Source organism: Bos grunniens, chromosome 6, assembly GCF_055505025.1.
Source record: "Bos grunniens cultivar Pamir isolate PY7600 chromosome 6, Bosgru_T2T1.0, whole genome shotgun sequence".
In the NCBI taxonomy this organism is placed as follows: domain Eukaryota; kingdom Metazoa; phylum Chordata; class Mammalia; order Artiodactyla; family Bovidae; genus Bos; species Bos grunniens.
In genome coordinates this window covers 91,743,875-91,763,038 of record NC_141170.1, presented here as the reverse complement: position 1 = coordinate 91,763,038, position 19,164 = coordinate 91,743,875, and the positions used below count along the sequence as shown (strand labels likewise).

Sequence of the window (19,164 nt, the reverse complement as noted above, 5' to 3'; positions counted from 1 at the left end):
ATGGACAGATACAAAATTTCTTAACAAAATATAATCAACTTGAAATTTGCAGTGTTTGTCTTACTGTGTTTATATAATGATTATGCCTGTTGAATTTTCTCTTCCCAACTCTAGGCAGTGAATCAAGATATTTTTCTAATCAGAAATTCTCTTCCTAAGAGAAATCTGGAGCCAGATGGGGAAAAAGATTTTTGTGGTTGCTTGTGTATGTGTATGTTTAACCCTGATACACTTATTTTGCTCTAACTTTTCTACTTTTTTTTTCCTTCACATTTATCTTACTGTAGTAACCTCCATAACATCTGAACACAAACTTAAAAAAAAATCCTTTCTCTGTAGTCATCAACTTCTTCATTTGTATGAACATGTCTATATAAAATTATATTCATTACAAATTATAGTATAACTTGAAATGAAAAATGGTTTAGAAAAACTTATACATTGACTTCTCAGGCAATCTTGATTCCAGCTTGTGCTTCTTCCAGCCAGTGTTTCTCATGATATACTCTGCATAGAAGTTAAATAAGCAGGGTGACAATATGCAGCCTTGATGTACTCCTTTTCCTATTTGGAACCAGTCTGTTGTTCCATGTCCAGTTCTAACTGTTGCTTCCTGACCTGCATATAGGTTTCTCAAGAGGCAGGTCAGGTGGTCTGGTATTCCCATCTCTTTCAGAATTTTCCACAGTTTATTGTGATCCACACAGTCAAAGGCTTTGGCATAGTCAATAAAGCAGAAATAGATGTTTTTTCTGGAACTCTTGCTTTTTTGATGATCCAGCAGATGTTGGGAATTTGATCTCTGGTTCCTCTGCCTTTTCTAAAACCAGCTTGAATATCTGGAAGGTCACGGTTGACGTACCGCTGAAGCCTGGCTTGGAGAATTTTGAGCATTACTTTACTAGCATGTGAGATGAGTGCAATTGTGCGGTAGTTTGAGCATTCTTTGGCATTGCCTTTCTTTGGGAGTGGAATGCAAACTGACCTTTTCCAGTCCTGTGGCCACTTCTGAGTTTTCCAAATTTGCTGGCATATTGAGTGCAGCACTTCACAGCATCATCTTTCAGGATTTGAAATAGCTTAACTGGAATTCCATCACCTCCACTAGCTTTGTTTGTAGTGATGCTTTCTAAGGCCCACTTGACTTCACATTCCAGGATGTCTGGCTCTAGGTGAGTGATCACACCATCGTGATTATCTGGGTCATGAAGCTCTTTTTTGTACAGTTATTCTGTGTATTCTTGCCACCTCTTCATAATATCTTCTGCTTCTGTTAGGTCCATACCATTTCTGTCCTTTACCGAGCCCACCTTTGCATAAAATGTTCCCTTGATATCTCTAATTTTCTTGAAGAGATCTCTAGTCTTTCGTATTGCATTGTTTTCCTCTATTTTTTACATTTATCGTTGAGGAAGGCTTTCTTATCTCTTCTTGCTATTCTTTGGAACTCTGCATTCAGATGCTTATATCTTTCCTTTTCTCCTTGGCGTTTCACTTCTCTTCTTTTCACAGCTATTTGTAAGGCCTCCCCAAAAACCATTTTGCTTTTTTGCATTTCTTTTCCATGGAGATGTTCTTGAACCCTGTCTCCTGTACAATGTCAAGAACCTCTGTCCATAATTCATCAGGAACTCTATCAGATCTAGTCCCTTATCTATTCCTCACTTCCACTGTATGGGATTTGATTTAGGTCATACCTGAATGGTCTAGTGGTTTTCCCTACTTTCTTCAATTTAAGTCTGAATTTGGTAATAAGGAGTTCATGATCTGAGCCACACTTAGCTCCCGGTCTTGTTTTTGCTGACTGTATAGAGCTTCTCCATCTTTGGCTGCAAAGAATATAATCAATCTGATTTCGGTGTTGACCATCTGGTGATGTCCATGTGTAGAGTCTTCTCTTGTGTTGTTGGAAGAGGGTGTTTGCTATGACCAGTGCGTTCTCTTGGCAAAACTCTGTTAGCCTTTGCCCTGCTTCATTCCTTACTCCAAGGCCCAATTTGCCTGTTACTCCAGGTGTTTCTTGACTTCCTACTTTTGCATTCCAGTCCCCTATAATGAAAAGGACATCTTTTTTGGGTGTTAGTTCTAAAAGGTCTTGTAGGTCTTCATAGAACTGTTCAAATTCAGGTTCTTCAGTGTTACGGGTTGGGGCATAGACTTGGATTACTGTGATATTGAATGGTTTGCTTTGGAAACGAATAGAGATCATTCTGTCGTGTTGATATTGCATCCAATTACTGCATTTCAGACTCTTTTGTTGACCATGATGGGTACTCCATTTCTTCTAAGGGATTCCTGCCCACAGTAGTAGATATAATGGTCATCTGAGTTAAAATCACCCATTCCAGTCCATTTTAGTTCACTGACTCCTAGAATGTTGACATTCACTCTTGTCATCTCTTGTCTGACCAATTCCAATTTGCCTTGATTCATGGACCTGACATTCCAGGTTCCTATGCAATATTGCTCTTTACAGCATCGGACCTTGCTTCTATCACCAGTCACATCCACAGCTGGGTATTGTTTTTGCTTTGGCTCCATCCCTTCATTCTTTCTGGAGTTATTTCTCCACTGATCTCCAGTAGCATATTGGGCATCTCCCAACCTGGTGAGTTCCTCTTTCAGTATCCTATCATTTTACCTTTTCATACTGTTCATGGGGTTCTCATGGCAAGAATACTGAAGTGGTTTGCCATTCCCTTCTCCAGTGGACCACATTCTGTCAGAGAAATATCAATAACCTCAGATATGCAGATGACACCACCCTTACGGCAGAAAGTGAAGAGGCACTAAAAAGCCTCTTGATGAAAGTGAAAGAGGAGAGTGAAAAAGTTGGCTTAATGCTCAACATTCAGAAAACGAAGATCATGGCATTTTGTCCCATCATTTCATGGCAAATAGATGGGGAAACAGTGGAAACAGTGTCAGACTTTATTTTTTTGGGCTCCAAAATCACTGCAGATGGTGACTGCAGCCATGAAATTAAAAGATGTTTACTCCTTGGAAGGAAAATTATGACCAACCTAGATAGCATATTCAAAAGCAGAGACATTACTTTGCCAACAAAGGTTGGTCTTGTCAAGGCTATGGTTTTTCCTGTCGTCATGTATGGATGTGAGAGTTGGACTGTGAAGAAAGCTGAGCACTGAAGAATTGATGCTTTTGAACTGTGGTGTTGGCGAAGCCTCTTGAGAGTCCCTTGGACTGCAAGGAGATCCAACCAGTCCATTCTGAAGGAGATTAGTCCTGGATGTTCATTGCAAGGACTGATGCTGAAACTAAAACTCCAGTACTTTGGCCACCTCATGCGAAGAGTTGACTCATTGGAAAAGAGCCTAATGCTGGGAGGAATTGGGGGCAGGAGGAGAAGGGGACAACAGAGGATGAGATGGTGGATGGCATCACTCACTCGATGGACATGAGTTTGGGTAAACTCTGGGAATTGGTGATGGACAAGAAGGCCTGGCATGCTGTGATTCACGGAGTCGCAAAGAGTCGGACATGATTGAATTACTGATCTGAACTGAACTGATACATTGACTTAAATTCCTTCCTTTCATGGTAGTAAGAATAATCTGTGATAGTACACCTTAAGGAAAAACCCTGTCATAGAAATAGAGTGTTTATCACTTGATGCTCTGATGTATTACATTTTTATATTATAATAAAACAAAGGTCCTGGAATTTTATTTCACAGTACTTTACGTTCAGGACACTCTGTATTTCTAGATGAACAATTCTTAAATGTATATGAAGCTTTGATTTCATCTATTATAATTTCATTAATTTAAAAAATTTACCAGAAAAATATTATATGATTTAGCACAATTATAAGCTACCCTAAATCCTAGTAAAATTATACTGCCTGTACTTTAGAAGATATATACTTTTATTCTCTAGGTTCAGTTCAGTTTAGTTCAGTCTCTCAGTTGTGTCCGACTCTTTGCGACCCCATCAATCGCAGCACGCCAGGCCTCCCTGTCCATCAGCAACTCCCGGAGTTCTCCCAAACTCATGTCCATCAAGTCGGTGATGCCATCAAGCCATCTCATGCTCTGTCTTCCCCTTCTCCTCCTGCCCCCAATCCCTCCCAGCATCGGGGTCTTTTCCAATGAGTCAACACTTCACATGAGGTGGCCAAAGTACTGGAGTTTCAGCCTCAGCATCAATCCTTCCAAAGAACACCCAGGGCCGATTTCCTTTAGAATGGACTGGTTGGATCTCCTTGCAGTCCAAGGGCCTCTCAAGAGTGTTCTCCAACACCACAGTTCAAAAGCATCAATTCTTCAGCACTCAGCTTTCTTCACAGTCCAACTCTCACATCCATACCTGACCACTGGAAAAACCATAGCATTGAATAAGTAAGTCATAGCAAATAAAAACTTTGTAGTGATTCTGTTTTTTCCCATCAGAATGCTTTTTTTAATCTTGGTCAGAATGTTCAAAAGCATCTGAGGCAGAGTTCATTAAAAACATTTTTGTAAATGCTTGTCATTTTGAAGCAGTACAGAAAGTTTAAATTAGAATAAATTTTGTCAGAATTTATAGCTATAACTCACATAAGACTGTTTATCCATTTCCCCTTTTTGTTTAGCAGTGCTATTAATGGTTTCGAAAAATAACATATTCTCTATCATAATGTTATCTTATGTTTTAGTAGATTTTCTGATGGCGTGAAATGACAAAATAAAGAGTACAATTATCCTATCTTGTGTATCTCTCTCTGCTATTTATTAAGATTAATATTGTAAATATCATCATTGAGCTCTCAGTTGATTTTTGTGGTACAGAGTAAAGTTCAACCATAAGCGTCTTAGAGCAGAAAATTTTTGATTCATATTTCGAAAATAGTCTTCTAGTGAGCTACTGATAAAGAGTTGACTGTATCCATTCCTTTATATGCATTGTTTAAAATATTTATAGAATTAATTCATGTTATGGGACAATCTTGCTAAGACCCATATATGTTATTGCGATTAAAAATACAAGCAGGGTTGGGGTGGAATGCACTCTTAGAAAATTTTCATTCATGAGCACTTTATGGTAGTTAAGAATGTAACTGACAAACTGCTAAATCAAAAGTTGCATTTGATAGACATCTAGGTCAGAATTGATGGAATGCCTTGTCATCATGAAGAATTTAACAAATTACTTTTATCAGTTTTAGTCATCTTTGATCAAAGTGAAAGAAAAAGAGAGATGACTCTTGTGAATTTTATCTTGCAGGATAAAAGCTTTGAGCACATCTTTAAATTATAAGTCATGAAATTGTAGAATCCCAGAGGTAGACAGGATTGTATATATCATTTGATCCTCTCTCTGCTTACAAATCAGAAATGTGAGAGCCCAAGGGTTAAGGGATTTTCAAACCATACATAGCTTGTGAGAAAAAGAGCAAAGACTTAAATCTCTGCTATGTTTAGATATAGATATAAACAATATGACAGGATATATGATCATTAAATTTTTTACTTTAAGGATAGATAGTTAATTATATCCATAAAACAAATAGCAAAATTGCATTCATAGATTATTTGTTAATTCACTGTTTAGTTCTTGTTAATCACTGCCAGTTGATTATATAAGTCCAAATTATTTGGACTAGAAAACATTGTTTCCTATGTTATTTATCAGTGTTTTTCTTTATAATAATCATAGGCATGAATCATGGAATAATAAGGCAAGAAGAAATTCTAAAGTCAAGATTCTATGATATTTATATTGATTCAATATAAAACTATGCTTAAACCATCTGCAGTTGTTTTATTTCTTTTAGAGATGATTCATGTTCAGAGATGATAAGTGAAAATTTTATTGGCAATGTAGCTCAGTGTTTTAATTTCTTTAATGATTTTCTCCCTATATTTAGTAGCGCAATATCATTATAGCAAAATGAATATCATTATTTAAATCTTTAATAGTGAAATGTTATTATCATACATAATTGGCAGAGGAATTTAAAAGTGAATCCAGAAAGTTTGTTACCAAAATAGTAGCAGACAGTCCTTTAGCAAAAATGTAATTTCTGACATATGGAAAATTACCCAAATTATGGGGTGTTATATCATGTTTGTCCTAATTTTATGCAATTAAATTTTAATTTTACAAATAAAGATAGAGTGCATAATCCTTATCTTTGATTGATAGATTCTAAAAGCAGAAAATTAGTAGATAGTAATTTGATATCTTAGGTTGATAATCTACCAGAGGCATAATAAGAGAAATAAAGGAGAATGGTTAATCCACTGTGAATAACAGCAGAAGAAAGATATTTCTATCCTACTTAAAGTACGTATTAGGGCAAATAGTATATAATCTAAAACAATGAAATGTAGAGACGTTACTTGATTACATCTTTTAATCAAGAGAAGGATAGGGGTTTACATTACTTTTTACACTTGAATGTAAAACCAACCAATGAGTAGCTCTATGGCAGAAAGTAAGAAACTGAAAAATCATCATTGGTATTGCAACTTTTTGTCTGGTTCCCTAGAGCTAATAGCACCTGGTTTAGCAACATACCTGGAAAACGCTTGTGCGGAACCAGGAATCTGCATTGCTTTATTCAGAGAACAGAGTCTGTATTGGAGATCTCTGATAGGAATTGGAATTTCTTTGACTCAGTTTTTGTTGCCTGGGAGACATGACTCAGCTGCCCCATAGCCCCATTTTTAAGTAAGATCTAAACAGGACTTTTCAGTTTGATTTAAAAGAAGGGACTATTTTGTGGTTTCAGTTCAGTTCAGTTGCTCAGCGCTGTCTGACTCGTGGTGACCTCATGGACTGCAGCATGCCAGGCTTCCCTGTCCCTATAATTTTGGCCAAAAATTGACACAGAAAAACTGACAAACCTATACAGGTAGGTATTGTTACAACTTAATTATAGAGTATAAAATGAATGCTCAGTAGCGTTTCCTGCATGACTAATTGGGCATCTGTTTCTGCATTTTTGTGGAGTTATTCCTGAATCAGTAACCAGTGTAAAGTGCCTTGTGAAAATCCTCTAACCTTCATTTCCTGAGCTCACGTATAATGATGGTGATTGAGCATAATGACTTAACTTTATATTTGCATAGTATTTAACAGTTTTCAAAGTGTTTAAACATACTTTTTAATTCTTCAAATGAGCTAGTAGGTAGCATAGATTGACATGAGTCTACTATTTCTAAACTTATTCAGTGGAAGAACTAGCATAAAATTCTATGCATTTTTGCATGTACTTCAGTGTTCTTTTGGTCTCACAGTGTTGCCTCACCAAACCCTCTACACTGAAAAATAACAATATTTATTTTTGTCTTTTGGAATTATTTCCAGAGATAATCTTTCTATGTTCGATCACTTCAGTCGGTTAAGTCACTCAGTCGTGTCCGACTCTTCGTGACCCCATGGACTGCAGCATGCTAGGCTTCCCTGTCCATCACCAACTCCCTGAACTTGCTCAAACTCATGTCCATCTTGTTGGTGATGCCATCCAACTGTCTCATCCTCTGTCGTCCTGCCTTCAGTCTTCTGCTCCTGCCTTCAATCTTTCCCAGTGTCGGGGTATTTTCTAAAGAGTCAGTTCTTTACATCAGGAGTCCAAAGTACTGGAGCTTCAGCTTCAGCATCAGTCCTTCCAATGAATACTCAGGGTTGATTTCCTTTAATATTGACTGGTTTGATCTCCTTGCAGTCCAAGGGACTCTCAAGAGTTTTCAAGACCACAGATCAAAAGCGTCAGTTCTTCAGCACTTGGCTTGCTTTATTTTCCAACTCTCACATCCATACATGACTACTGGAAAAATCATAGCTTTGACCATATGGACCTTTGTCGGCAGAGTAATGTCTCTGCTTTTTAATATGCTGCTAGGTTTGTCATAGCTTTTCTTCCAAGGAGCAAGCATCTTTTAATTTCATGGCTTCAGTCACCATCTACAGTGATTCTGGAGCCCAAGAAAATAGTCTGTCACTGTTTCCATTGTTTCCCCATCTATTTGCTATGAAGTGAAGGGACCAGATGCCATAATCTTTTGATTGATCTACATAAATTTTATTAATAAATGAATATTAATGGCCTTAATGCTTTTAAAAATGCTCTTCTTCCCTATGTGCAATGTTCTTCTGTCCACATTTTGTTGAATTTCCACCCATAACTCCAGTAATGTATTAAGTACCAGTTCCTCCACATCCTTGGCAGATCTAAACTTCTTTCTTCTCATACCTTTCTCTAATCCATTCATCTTCCTATAATATTTTGTTTTAAAATCAGCCCCTTTATAGTTGCTGAGGTTAAAGAAATTTTAATAGTAGCAGAACTAAAATTAATGGGAATAGAAAATAAGTGAAAATTTGTATATTTCCTGAAGTTTAGTGAGACTTTGAAAATTCATTTTGCTTTGTTTTAGATAATACAAACATCAAGGGGGCATTTTATTCTAGTCTGGTCCTCCAACCAGCTATTTAGGTTATTTTGATTATATTGTTCTCATAGTATACATTAGAATATAAATTTCATGAAGGCAAGGATCTCTCTTGTTGGCCGTTATGCACTCTGTAACCTAGTGTAGTTCTTGATATATAGTAGGTAAAGAAATAAATGATTGCCTTTTGTTTTTATCCTGCTCTCTTCACCTTTATTCCTCAGCCATTTTTTTTTTTTTTTTAGCATTGAAGTGCTTGTCTCCAAGGACCATATTTACTTTACTTCATCTTTTTCTGTTGGTCACAATGATTCTTCTGTTCTACCTCTGTTGTACGCTTCATATTCGTTTCTATTTAACAACCCTTTCTATTATAACAAGATGAGAGAGAGAATGGGCTAATTACATTTCAGTGTCCTAATTTTATTCAGAGCAGTAATGTATCCAGATAAAAGACTGCAAGCCTGGTAGTTCTTTTGAGCAGGTGTGAAACCATCGTCTACATCAAAATGGACATCATTTTGTGGGACATGTAGGAGAGATTGCTTAAAGGGGAGACAGGCGGAAGATGCTCTTTGCCCCTTTCACTTCATCTTCTCACCCCAACCCTACCCTGAAGATCTAGTAGTCATTTTTCTTCCTGGAGCTCCATGTAACTTTGAGGTTAAAATTTATGTTCCATGTGTGCTGGGAGAGGAGGATGGAAAGGAGCTAGGCTTCTCACTAGTGCTGGGCCAGTACTCTCATTAGATATTGTTGATTTCTGTTTTTCTGTATGTGTGTGAAAAAGAGATAAAACTCATTTTTCTTTTGGGTTTTCAATTATGTGCACTTGAATTTTATCTTCAATTTGAACTCACTGTGAATTTAATTATTTTCAGCAAAAATATAACCATTTTGTTATTGGTGTGAGTGAATTTCTTTTGGAAACTAGAAAATGGTAGCTGAGCACCGAAGAACTGATGCTTTTGAACTGTGATGTTGGAGAAGACTCTTGTAAGTCCCTTAAGAAGATTCAACCAATCCATTCTGAAGGAGATCAGTCCCGGGATTTCTTTGGAAGGAATGATGCTAAAGCTGAAACTCCAGTACTTTGGCCACCTGATGCGAAGAGTTGACTCATTGGAAAAGACCCTGATGCTGGGAGGGATTGGGGGCAGGAGGAGAAGGGGACGACAGAGGATGAAATGGCTGGATGGCATCACCAACTCGATAGACATGAGTTTGAGTGAACTCCGGGAGTTGGTGATGGACAGGGAGGCCTGGTGTGCTGCAATTCATGGGGTCGCAAAGAGTCGGAGACGACTAAGCGACTGAACTGAACTGAACTGAACTGAAGAAGTAAAATAAAATTCACTTTGCTTTTTGATCATTGTGAATGGAATGGAATGAATACTAAAGATTGGGCTTATCACTGAACAATTTTTTCTTAAAATTCTACCTTCCTAGAGTATGTGACGTTTTTCTTTATGAAACTGGCTTTAAATGCTGCAGTGTATACTTTAAAATGATAGCTATTTCGATGTTAATGTTAGAAATGCTGCTGCTGCTGCTGCTGCTAAGTCGCTTCAGTCGTGTCTGACTCTCTGCGACCCCACAGAGAGCAGCCCACCAGGCTCTGCCATCCCTGGGATTCTCCAGGCCTGAACACTGGAGTAGGTTGCCATTTCCTTCTCCAATGCATGAAAGTGAAAAGTGAAAGTGAAGTCGCTCAGTCGTGTCTGACTCTTAGCGACCCCATGGACTGCAGCCTACCAGGCTCCTCTGTCCCTGGGATTTTCCAGGCAAGAGTTCTGGAGTGGGATGCCATTCAGCTAAAATCTTACTGTTGAATTACAAATGCATGATCGAAAGTATAGTCTTACTTCCTTCAATCATGGAGTTTTGTGCGGTTTTGTAAAATGGTAAGTGGAAAGTGTTGCTTCTGAAAAGAAATTAAAAGTGAGATTGAAGCTCAAATCATAAAAAGAAATCATATTAAAGAAATATGGTTGTTGACTTTATGAAAACAGTGATGATACACATTCTATTAATGCACAAAACATAGATCTTTCTGAACATTTCTCAAAGCCAACTTAAAACTGTTCCTCTTAATGTATATACCTACTATTTCTCATAATGATTTAGGGAAAAGTTGTCTTTAATTCATTAATCCTTAGGCCTAAAAATGCAGCAATGGAGCAGAGAAATAGATTTTCAAACCAAATTATCTCTGAATTTTCACCAGTATCTCTAACATTTACAATTTTTCCTTTTTTTTTTTTATGTTCCTTATTATGTTGGTAGAAAACAGTTCAAAATAAATGTTGTATTTATTTCTGGAGGTTATCTTTTTGGCTAAATTGTGAGATAGAAAGATTGATACTCTGCTTTTATTTCATCCTTAAAATTTTGAGGATCCCCAGTAGAACTTTTTAAGATGTATGGTCTAAATAAAATTAAATGACTATAAGATAAATATATGCTGAAAGGTTAATTTTATTTAATGTTTGGAGCTAATATACCAAATATTTTACAAAAAGTATAATTAAACTATGATGTAAGATAATGCTCTAATACTTTTCATTATTTAAATTTCCATAGGCATTTACTCTTAAATGGAGATACATTTTCCCTGAAGTTATCTAGCTAACAAACTCTCTGGTAAGAGGGATATTAGCTGTCAATCTATTCACTATTTTTTAAAAATACTTGACAGTTAATAATTGTTCCGTGTATAACATTATAAATTACACAACCATCATTATTCCCTCTTGCAATAGTAAACGTGCAGTTAACATTTTAAATGAATGATAGAATTTCAACATATAATGCACATGGGAAATTTTACTTAAAGATATTTCTGGAATGGTTGCCTGTATTTGAGAATGATTGTTCAGATATTGATAACAAATCTTAACAATCAGTTTTCAATTTATTACCTCGCAGATCCAGATTTACCCTTTAACACATGCTGGGCAAAGGAACTGAATGAAATTCCTCTAAGCCTCTCTGCTTTACGGTGTGTGTGATGTTGAACTTTCTCAGTAGAGGGCACTGAAGAGACATTGCAGGATCAAGGGGCTGTCCTGCTGTTTCTGGCTGCTGGGCAGTGGGGTCAGCAGGTGCTTGGAAAGACATCTGGGTACACTGCTGCAGCCATCCACCCAGAACGCAGCCTTAGCTCTAGTCTGTCCTGGCGATAGCTCCAGAGCTATGACTTTTCCATAGCTCTCTCAACATGATACCACATACTCAAGGCTTCCTGCCCACATTGGCACCCCTGTCCCTGTTTGCATGTAAGCTACCCCGGGTTTGTTTCCCATAGTCTCTCTGCCATGGCCCTCTCGACATGGACACTCTGTGCTCCAGGCCCCCTGCCATGCCAGGGCACCTGTTTCCTCTGCACGTCCATGTGCCCAGTCCCCTGCCTGCATTCCCTCCGCATGTCTACATGCTGGCTCTTGTCAGAGGCTCACCTCACAGATACTGTGCTCCAAGCCGTCTGCTGCTCCTATTCCCTCTGCATGCTCACATACCTGACTGTGCTCACCTGTGTCCCACTTGTACCTCCCCTTGGCCCTCCTCCACTCCAGAGGGCTGCTTCATTCTCACCCACCAACTCCCAACAAACTCTGCACTGGGATAATCAGAAAATCCCTTGTCATCCTTTCCCCAGGAGGTTTGAAATCCAGTGTAGGGAAGGAAGTCTTCTTTTCCTAGTTTGGGTACTCTCTCTTTGCCCTAGGCAAGATTTAGAATTTTCTTATACAATGGAGTCATTCCTTTATCATAGTTAATAATTATTTACATTCAACCTTCTCTGTTTAAATCACTGTGTGCTTTCAAACACTCTTGATTGGCCTAGAATTTATACAGCATGCTTTACTTTTACTATAATTGTGATGCTGACAGGACCTGATGGTAACATCCATGATCATAAGTACCAGAAATAATGCCAACATTCAGTATGTTCACTTTTCCAAAAGTGGATAACAGTATTTGCCACAAAACCAAACCTCAAACTGAACTTTAGGGCACTCCTACTGACAGCATTTAACTTTAAAATTTATACATCTGGCCCACATTTCTGTTCTGAACTCCAACTTGTATATCCAAGTGCTTATTAAACATTTGTACTTGGATGGTTGACAGACCCTCCCCCACATCTCAAACCCAAAGCAAAACAAGTGAAAAGAAAAAAAAAAGCAAAAAAAAAAAAGCAAAAAAAAAGAAAAAAAAAGCTTGTTGAAGACCTACTGTCTAATCTGTCTTACCCTCACGTCCTACCTCATCACCTTTACCTGTTCTCTCCATCTCAGTGATAGCAGTTTCATTTTCATTTTGTGTTTCTTATACTAGAACCTTCCTCCTTGATTCTTCTGATGCTCTCAATCCCAAATACAGTTCGTGAACAAGTCCTGTAGGTTCCATCTTCAAATGTATCCAATTTTCAACAGCTTTTTATCTCATCTAAAGGTAACTTTTCAGAGAAGGCAATGGCACCCCACTCTAGTACTCTTGCCTGGAAAATCCCATGGACGGAGGCACCTGGTAGGCTGCAGTCCATGGGGTCGCTAAGAGTCGGACACGACTGAGCGACTTTGCTTTCACTTTTCACTTTCATGCATTGGAGAAGGATACAGCAACCCACTCCAGTGTTCAGGCCTGGAGAATCCCAGGGACGGGGGAGCCTGGTGGGCTGCCGTCTATGGGGTCGCACAGAGTCGGACACGACTGAAGTGACTTACAGTACAGTTACAGTAAAGGTAACATTTGGTTCAAGCTACTGTCCTAACTGGATCTTTGCAGACATTTCCCAACTAGTGGTCTTGCTGCTTTTCTTACCTATAGTCTACTCTCACGTTACTCCTCTGTTCAAAATCTCCAGTAGCTTCTAGTGTTAACTAGATTAAAAACAAAGACCTTTTCATGGCCTACAAGGACTTGGTAGACCTGGCTCTCCTCTGCCTCTGTGATCTCACCTCCTTCTCTCTCCCTTGCTCACTGTGCTTTAGGCCAACTGTTCCTTGAACTTCCCGTGTAAGCTCCATCCTGTAGTTCCTCCTCCAAAGAGCCACATGGCTCACTTCTTCATCTCTTTCAAGACTCACAGTCCCCTATATCTCATTTTATTTTGAGATATTTTTTCATGGTGATTACTTAATATTTACAATTTATTTGTCTGCTATTCCTGGAAGGTTAACCTCATAAGGGCAACACCGTGTTGAGGTAGTTCACTGCCATATCCTCAGCATTGAAAATTGTGCATGGTGTGTGTAAATGTTCAATGAATATTTGTTGAATGAATGAATGAATGAATTGGTGGCCTATAATATTTCATTCAAGTATTGATCTTATGGAGTATCAAATCCCCATTTACAGACAGAAAATTGGAGCAGAGAACGTTTTAATTATTTTTCCATGGCAATAACAAACAGCTGTTAACATTAAATCAGTTCAGCTCAGTCACTCAGTCATGTCCAACTCTTCGCGACCCCATGGACTGCAGCACGCCAGGCTTCCTTGTCCATCACCAGCTCCCGCAGCTTGCTCAAACTCTTGTCCATCGAGTTGATGATGCCATCCAACAATCTCATCCTCTGTCTTCCCCTTCTCTTCCTGCCTTCAGTCTTTCCTAGCATCAGGGTCTTTTCCAAGGAGTCTGTTCTTCGCATCAGATGACCAAAGTATTGGAGTTTCAGCTTCAGCATCAGTCCTTGCAGTGAATATTCAGGACTGATTTCCTTTAGGATTGACTGGTTTGACCTCCTTGCAGTCCAGGGGACTCTCAAGAGTCTTCTCCAACACCACAGTTCAAAAGCATCAATTCTTCGGCGCTCAGCCTTCTTCACAGTCCAACTCTCACATCCATACATAACTACTGGAAAAACCATAGCCTTGACTAGATGGACCTTTGTTGGCAAAGTCATGTCTCTGCTTTTTAATATACTGTCTAGGTTGGTCAAAACTTTCCTTCCAAGGAGCATGTGTCTTTTAATTTCATGGCTGCAGTTACCATTTGCAGTGATTTTGGAGCCCCCCAAAATAAAGTCAGCCACTGTTTCCACTGTTTCTCCATCTATTTGCCATGAGGTGATGGGACCGGATGTCATGATCTTAGTTTTCTGAATGTTGAGCTTTAAGCCAACTTTTTCACTCTCCTATGGTGTACCCAAATATAAAGTATAGATATTCACATACAAAGTTATATACCTTTGTGCATTGATAGAGTAAAAGATATCATTAAATGTCATGATAAACTCTGGATAGACTGTATGTATGGCTCCAGTATTCCATAGACTAACAAACTGAGGAGAGCTGAGGAGAACTGATATATTGTTTGTAGAATCTACTCTAATCCAATTAGAAAAAAGCAATTGGAATTTAAACCATTTCCACTTCCTCACACTTGTTATATTCTGTTTACTTCCTCTTATACCACTGTAATGCTCCCATAATCTAAATTTCAATTTGCTTCACTTTCCTGGGCTACAATACATCCAAAGTGGTAGACCTGAATTTCTGAAATTTGGATTTCTGAGCAGATAGGTGCATTCCCATTTAGATTTCTATTACCCTTATTATCCACCTTTGCCTGTCGTTTTGTTTTCAATTACCTAAAATATACTAAGCTAAGAAAACCAACTTAGAGTTGGAGCCAACTTAGAACAGAGGTATCTAATATTAGCAAGTAGTACTATACTATGAATAAATGACTAGATGTAAATAATATCTGTCTTGCCTACATATTTTTTAATCTCTTAAAATGCAAACATAAAGATTTTTAGAAAGTACAACTTATTTGAGGGGAATTGTCCTTCTTGGTTTAATTCTTTTGGATAGAGTAACCATATAATATTGCTTGTCTAAGAGGCCTATGAGAGTGAAAGGGACTCTGTAATAATAATGCTCAGACAAAAGGCATAAAATAAGACTGTCCTAGTCAAACTGGGACATTTGGTTATCCTACTTATATGTCCTATATTTGTCCCTAGTTACATCTCATGACGTTTTGGCCTGAAATTCAGTAAACTGAGTAATATAAACATATAATATTTATTGACATTTAAATATACACAAAAGCTTTATTTTAAAATCCTTGCCATGGGATTTAACACATCTCTTGCTTTTATGGAATTTTAGTGTGTCTCTGTATATAAAATGATTAATTTCTTGTTTTGTAAAAATCCAAGATCCAGGAGTTAGGGCAGCATGTTTAAATTGACCACTTATCACTTATATGCTACACAAATGACTAACATTTTATAGGAAACTATATGTTGGTCTTTATTTCATTCTTGGGGTAGAAGTCACTGATTAATTTCTAGTATTAATATTTGTGCCCAATTTTTCTTTTTGAAAATATAACAGATTATTATATTTATAGTTAGGTCTTCTGAGAGTCAAGATTGAGAAAATATTAGCAAGATTTAATAAAGAAGCTTTGAATATGAGAGGAAAGAGATGTGTTAATATTTATGCAAAAACTATAATATTTTGTTCATTTTTAGCTATGTGATCTTAAGAATAATATCTTTTTATAAGCTAATAATGATAGCTAAAATAAATGAAAATATTTCACAAGAAATTGAAGAATTTTTGAATGACTTTTTTTTTTTTGAGGCATTTTTGTTTTGTTTTCCATATGGAATACTTTAGGTCTATATTTAGTTTGGATTTAATGTAAAATATTTTTCAATTAGAAGTGAGGCAGTAGTTTTGATTTTCTTTTCCACTGCTGTTGTAGAATAAGATTTTCTTTCTATACCTTTTTTTTTCCTGGGGCATTATAGCTACATGTTCCCCATAATTGAAGTAAGTGTGCATATTTGTTAATGGTTTGCACGTCTATATGGCAAATGAGATCCTTTTCCTAGGGAGAATGCTTCCCATTGTCAAAAGCTCTAACTTTTTTTCAGCTGTCTCTGTTCACATTCTCCTGTTCATTCTATTATCAGCTACCTGTATGGGCAAAACAAGTCTGAGCCTAATGTTCCTGTAAAGATTGGTCACCAAGGGACAGCAGAGAATGTGCTTTATCTCAAAAGACAAATGTGTTAATCCTACTCTATTGAGAAGGAGAAAGATAAATCTGACAGAACAAAAAAATGCCAAATGACTCATTTTGTTTCTGTAGGGTTAAAAGATCTTTAGAATTCTCTTTTTCTTTCAAAATAAGATAAAGGAATCCTGCCACCTCTAAAAGTGTTGTTAGACACCAGCTGCACTGAATACAAATTTAAATATGTCCATAGAGAATAGACTTATGGACATAGGGAGAGGGGAGGAAAGGGTGAGATGTATGGAAAGAGTAACATGGAAATTTACATTACTATATGTAAAATAGATAGCCAACAGGAATTTGCTGTATGGCTCAGGAAGCTCAGAGACTCTGTATCAGTCTAAAGGGGGCGGAATGGGGTGGGAAATGGGAGGGAGGCAAAAAGGAAGGGATATAATGTATACCGATGGCTGATTAATGTTGAGGTTTGACAGAAAACAACAAAATCCTGTAAAGCAATTATCTGTCAATTAAAAAATAAATACATAAAAAACTCTAAAGCTTTTTATAGCAAAGGAAGCAAAGTGAAAAGATAACCTAAGGAATGGGAGAAAATGTTTGCAAACCATGTATCTGGTAAGCCATTAATCTCCAAAATATCTAAGGAACTGCTATGACTCAATAGCACAAAAAATAATAACCCTGTTAAAAATGTGCTGAGGACTAGAATAGACAATGTTACTCAAAGAAGGCATATAAGTGACCAACAGGTGTATGAAAAAAAAAAAAAAAAAGGTCTGTGTTACTAATCATCAAGGAACTGCAAATCAAAACCACAATGAGATACTCTCTTACACCTATCAGGATGTATCTAATAAAGGATGGCCTTTATCAAAAAAAAGCAAAGGACCAGTGTTGGGAAGATGTGGAGAATTGGAACACTTGCACGCTGTCACTAGGAATGCAAAATGGTGTAGCTGCCTAGGAAAACAATATGCAGGTTCCTCAAAAAACTGAAAATGGAGCTACCATATGACCTAGCAATGCTACTTCACTTTTTTATCCCCAATTAAAATAAGAATCCTGAAGAGGTTTTAGTACCTTAAAGAAGGAAATTCTGCAATATGGGACAATGTGGACAAACCCTGAGGGCATTATACTAGGTGAAATAAGTCAGTCACAGAATGATAAGTACTGTATATTCTCATTTATATGAGGTATCTGAAGTAGTCAAATTCATAAAATCAGAGTGGAATCGTGGTTCCCAGGGACTAGGAGGAGAGGAAATGGGGAGTTACTAATCAATGGCATGAAGTTTCGATGAGCAAGATAAATAAGCTCTGTGTTGTGCTGTGCTCAGTCGCTCATTCGTGTCCAACTCTTTTCGACCCCGTGACTGTAGCCCTCCAGGTCCTCTGCCCATGGGGATTCTCCAGGCAAGAATACTGGAGTGGGTTGCCATGCCCTCCTCTAGGGAATCTTCCCAACCTAGGAATCCAACCCACAGGTCTCCCACATTGCAGACAAATTGGCCTGGCGTGCTGCGATTCATGGGGTCGCAAAGAGTCGGACACGACTGAGCAACTGAACTGAAAAATTATTGAGAGAGTAGATCTTATGTTGTGTTATTACCACAATAAGATAAAATTTTAAAAATAACCCTGAAAAATTGAAAGTGGAAACTTTTCCCCCTCATTGTTTCAAACTCAAGGACATTCAGCTGGAGTGGTTTTTTTTCATGGTCTACTAGTCTGTACTCAGCTATGCATTTTTAGTTTCAATTATGCTTTCCAAAATTGTAGCCACCTATATTAGTTAAGCATTTAATTCATTTAATAGTAAAATCAGCAAAAAAAAGCAGTGGTTAAAAGTTGTTGCTAAGTGATCTGGAATTCTTAATAGAAGTTCTAGAAAGATAAAAGGCTCAGAATGCTATGTAAATTAGAAGGAAAAAAGAGCATAATTTCCATTTCTTCAAAAAAGAGATTTACCTTGTTCTTTCTTAATTAGAGGGCAGATGTCTTCTATTTTTATCATTTCCCCACTGGTGGTTGTGGCAGAATAACTGCCTCTCCAAAGATGTCTATATCCTAATCTTCTGAACCTGTGAAATGGTGTATTCATCTGTTAAAACTGCCATAGCAAAGTACCACAAACTAGATGCTTTAAAACAACAGAAATTTATTTTCTCATTGCTCTGGAGGCAAGAAGTTCCCATAAAGGTGTCAGCAGGGGACATGCTCCCTTTGAAACCTGTAGAGGAAAATCCAGTATTGCTCCTCCAGCTTCTGGGGTTTGCTGGAAATCCTTGACATTCTTTGGCTAATAGATATATCTCTCCAATCTACATGGCCACATGGCCATCTTCTCTCTGTGTCTCCTCTTATTATAAAAGCATAAGTCATAATGGATTAGGAGCCCACCTAGTCCATTATGCTTCCCTGATTGCTCAGTTGGTAAAGAATCTGCCTGCAATGCAGGAGACTCCTGTTTGATTCTTGGGTTGGGAAGATCCGCTGGAGAAGGGATAGGCTACCCACTCCAGTATTCTTGGGCTTCCTTTATGGTTCAGCTGGTAAAGAATCTGCCTGCAATGCAGGAGACCTGGATTTGATCCCTGGGTTGGGAAGATCCCCTGGAGAAGGGAAATACCCACTCCAGTATTCTGTCCTGGAAAATTCCATGGACTATATGGCCCATGGGGTCACAAAGAGTTGGACACGACTGAGCGACTTTCACTCGAAGCAACCTGTTTCCAAATAAGGTCACATTCTGAGGTCC

The 19,164-nt window shown here is 37.8% G+C and overlaps 1 protein-coding gene across 21 annotated transcripts in view; it reads left to right on the top strand.

Annotated features, from left to right (window-relative positions):
- Positions 1-19,164, top strand: part of STPG2 (sperm tail PG-rich repeat containing 2) — a 630,294-nt gene that overhangs the window by 297,778 nt on the left and 313,352 nt on the right. The window contains exon 12 of one of the 21 annotated variants that reach the window (XM_086406670.1): positions 6,737-6,860. The exons of the other annotated variants lie outside the window; for them this stretch is intronic. Coding sequence (XP_086262796.1) covers positions 6,737-6,774 — 38 coding nt within the window. The 3' untranslated portion in view covers positions 6,775-6,860. Of the gene's footprint in view, positions 1-6,736; positions 6,861-19,164 lie in introns of those variants that run through there. 21 annotated transcript variants of the gene reach the window in all.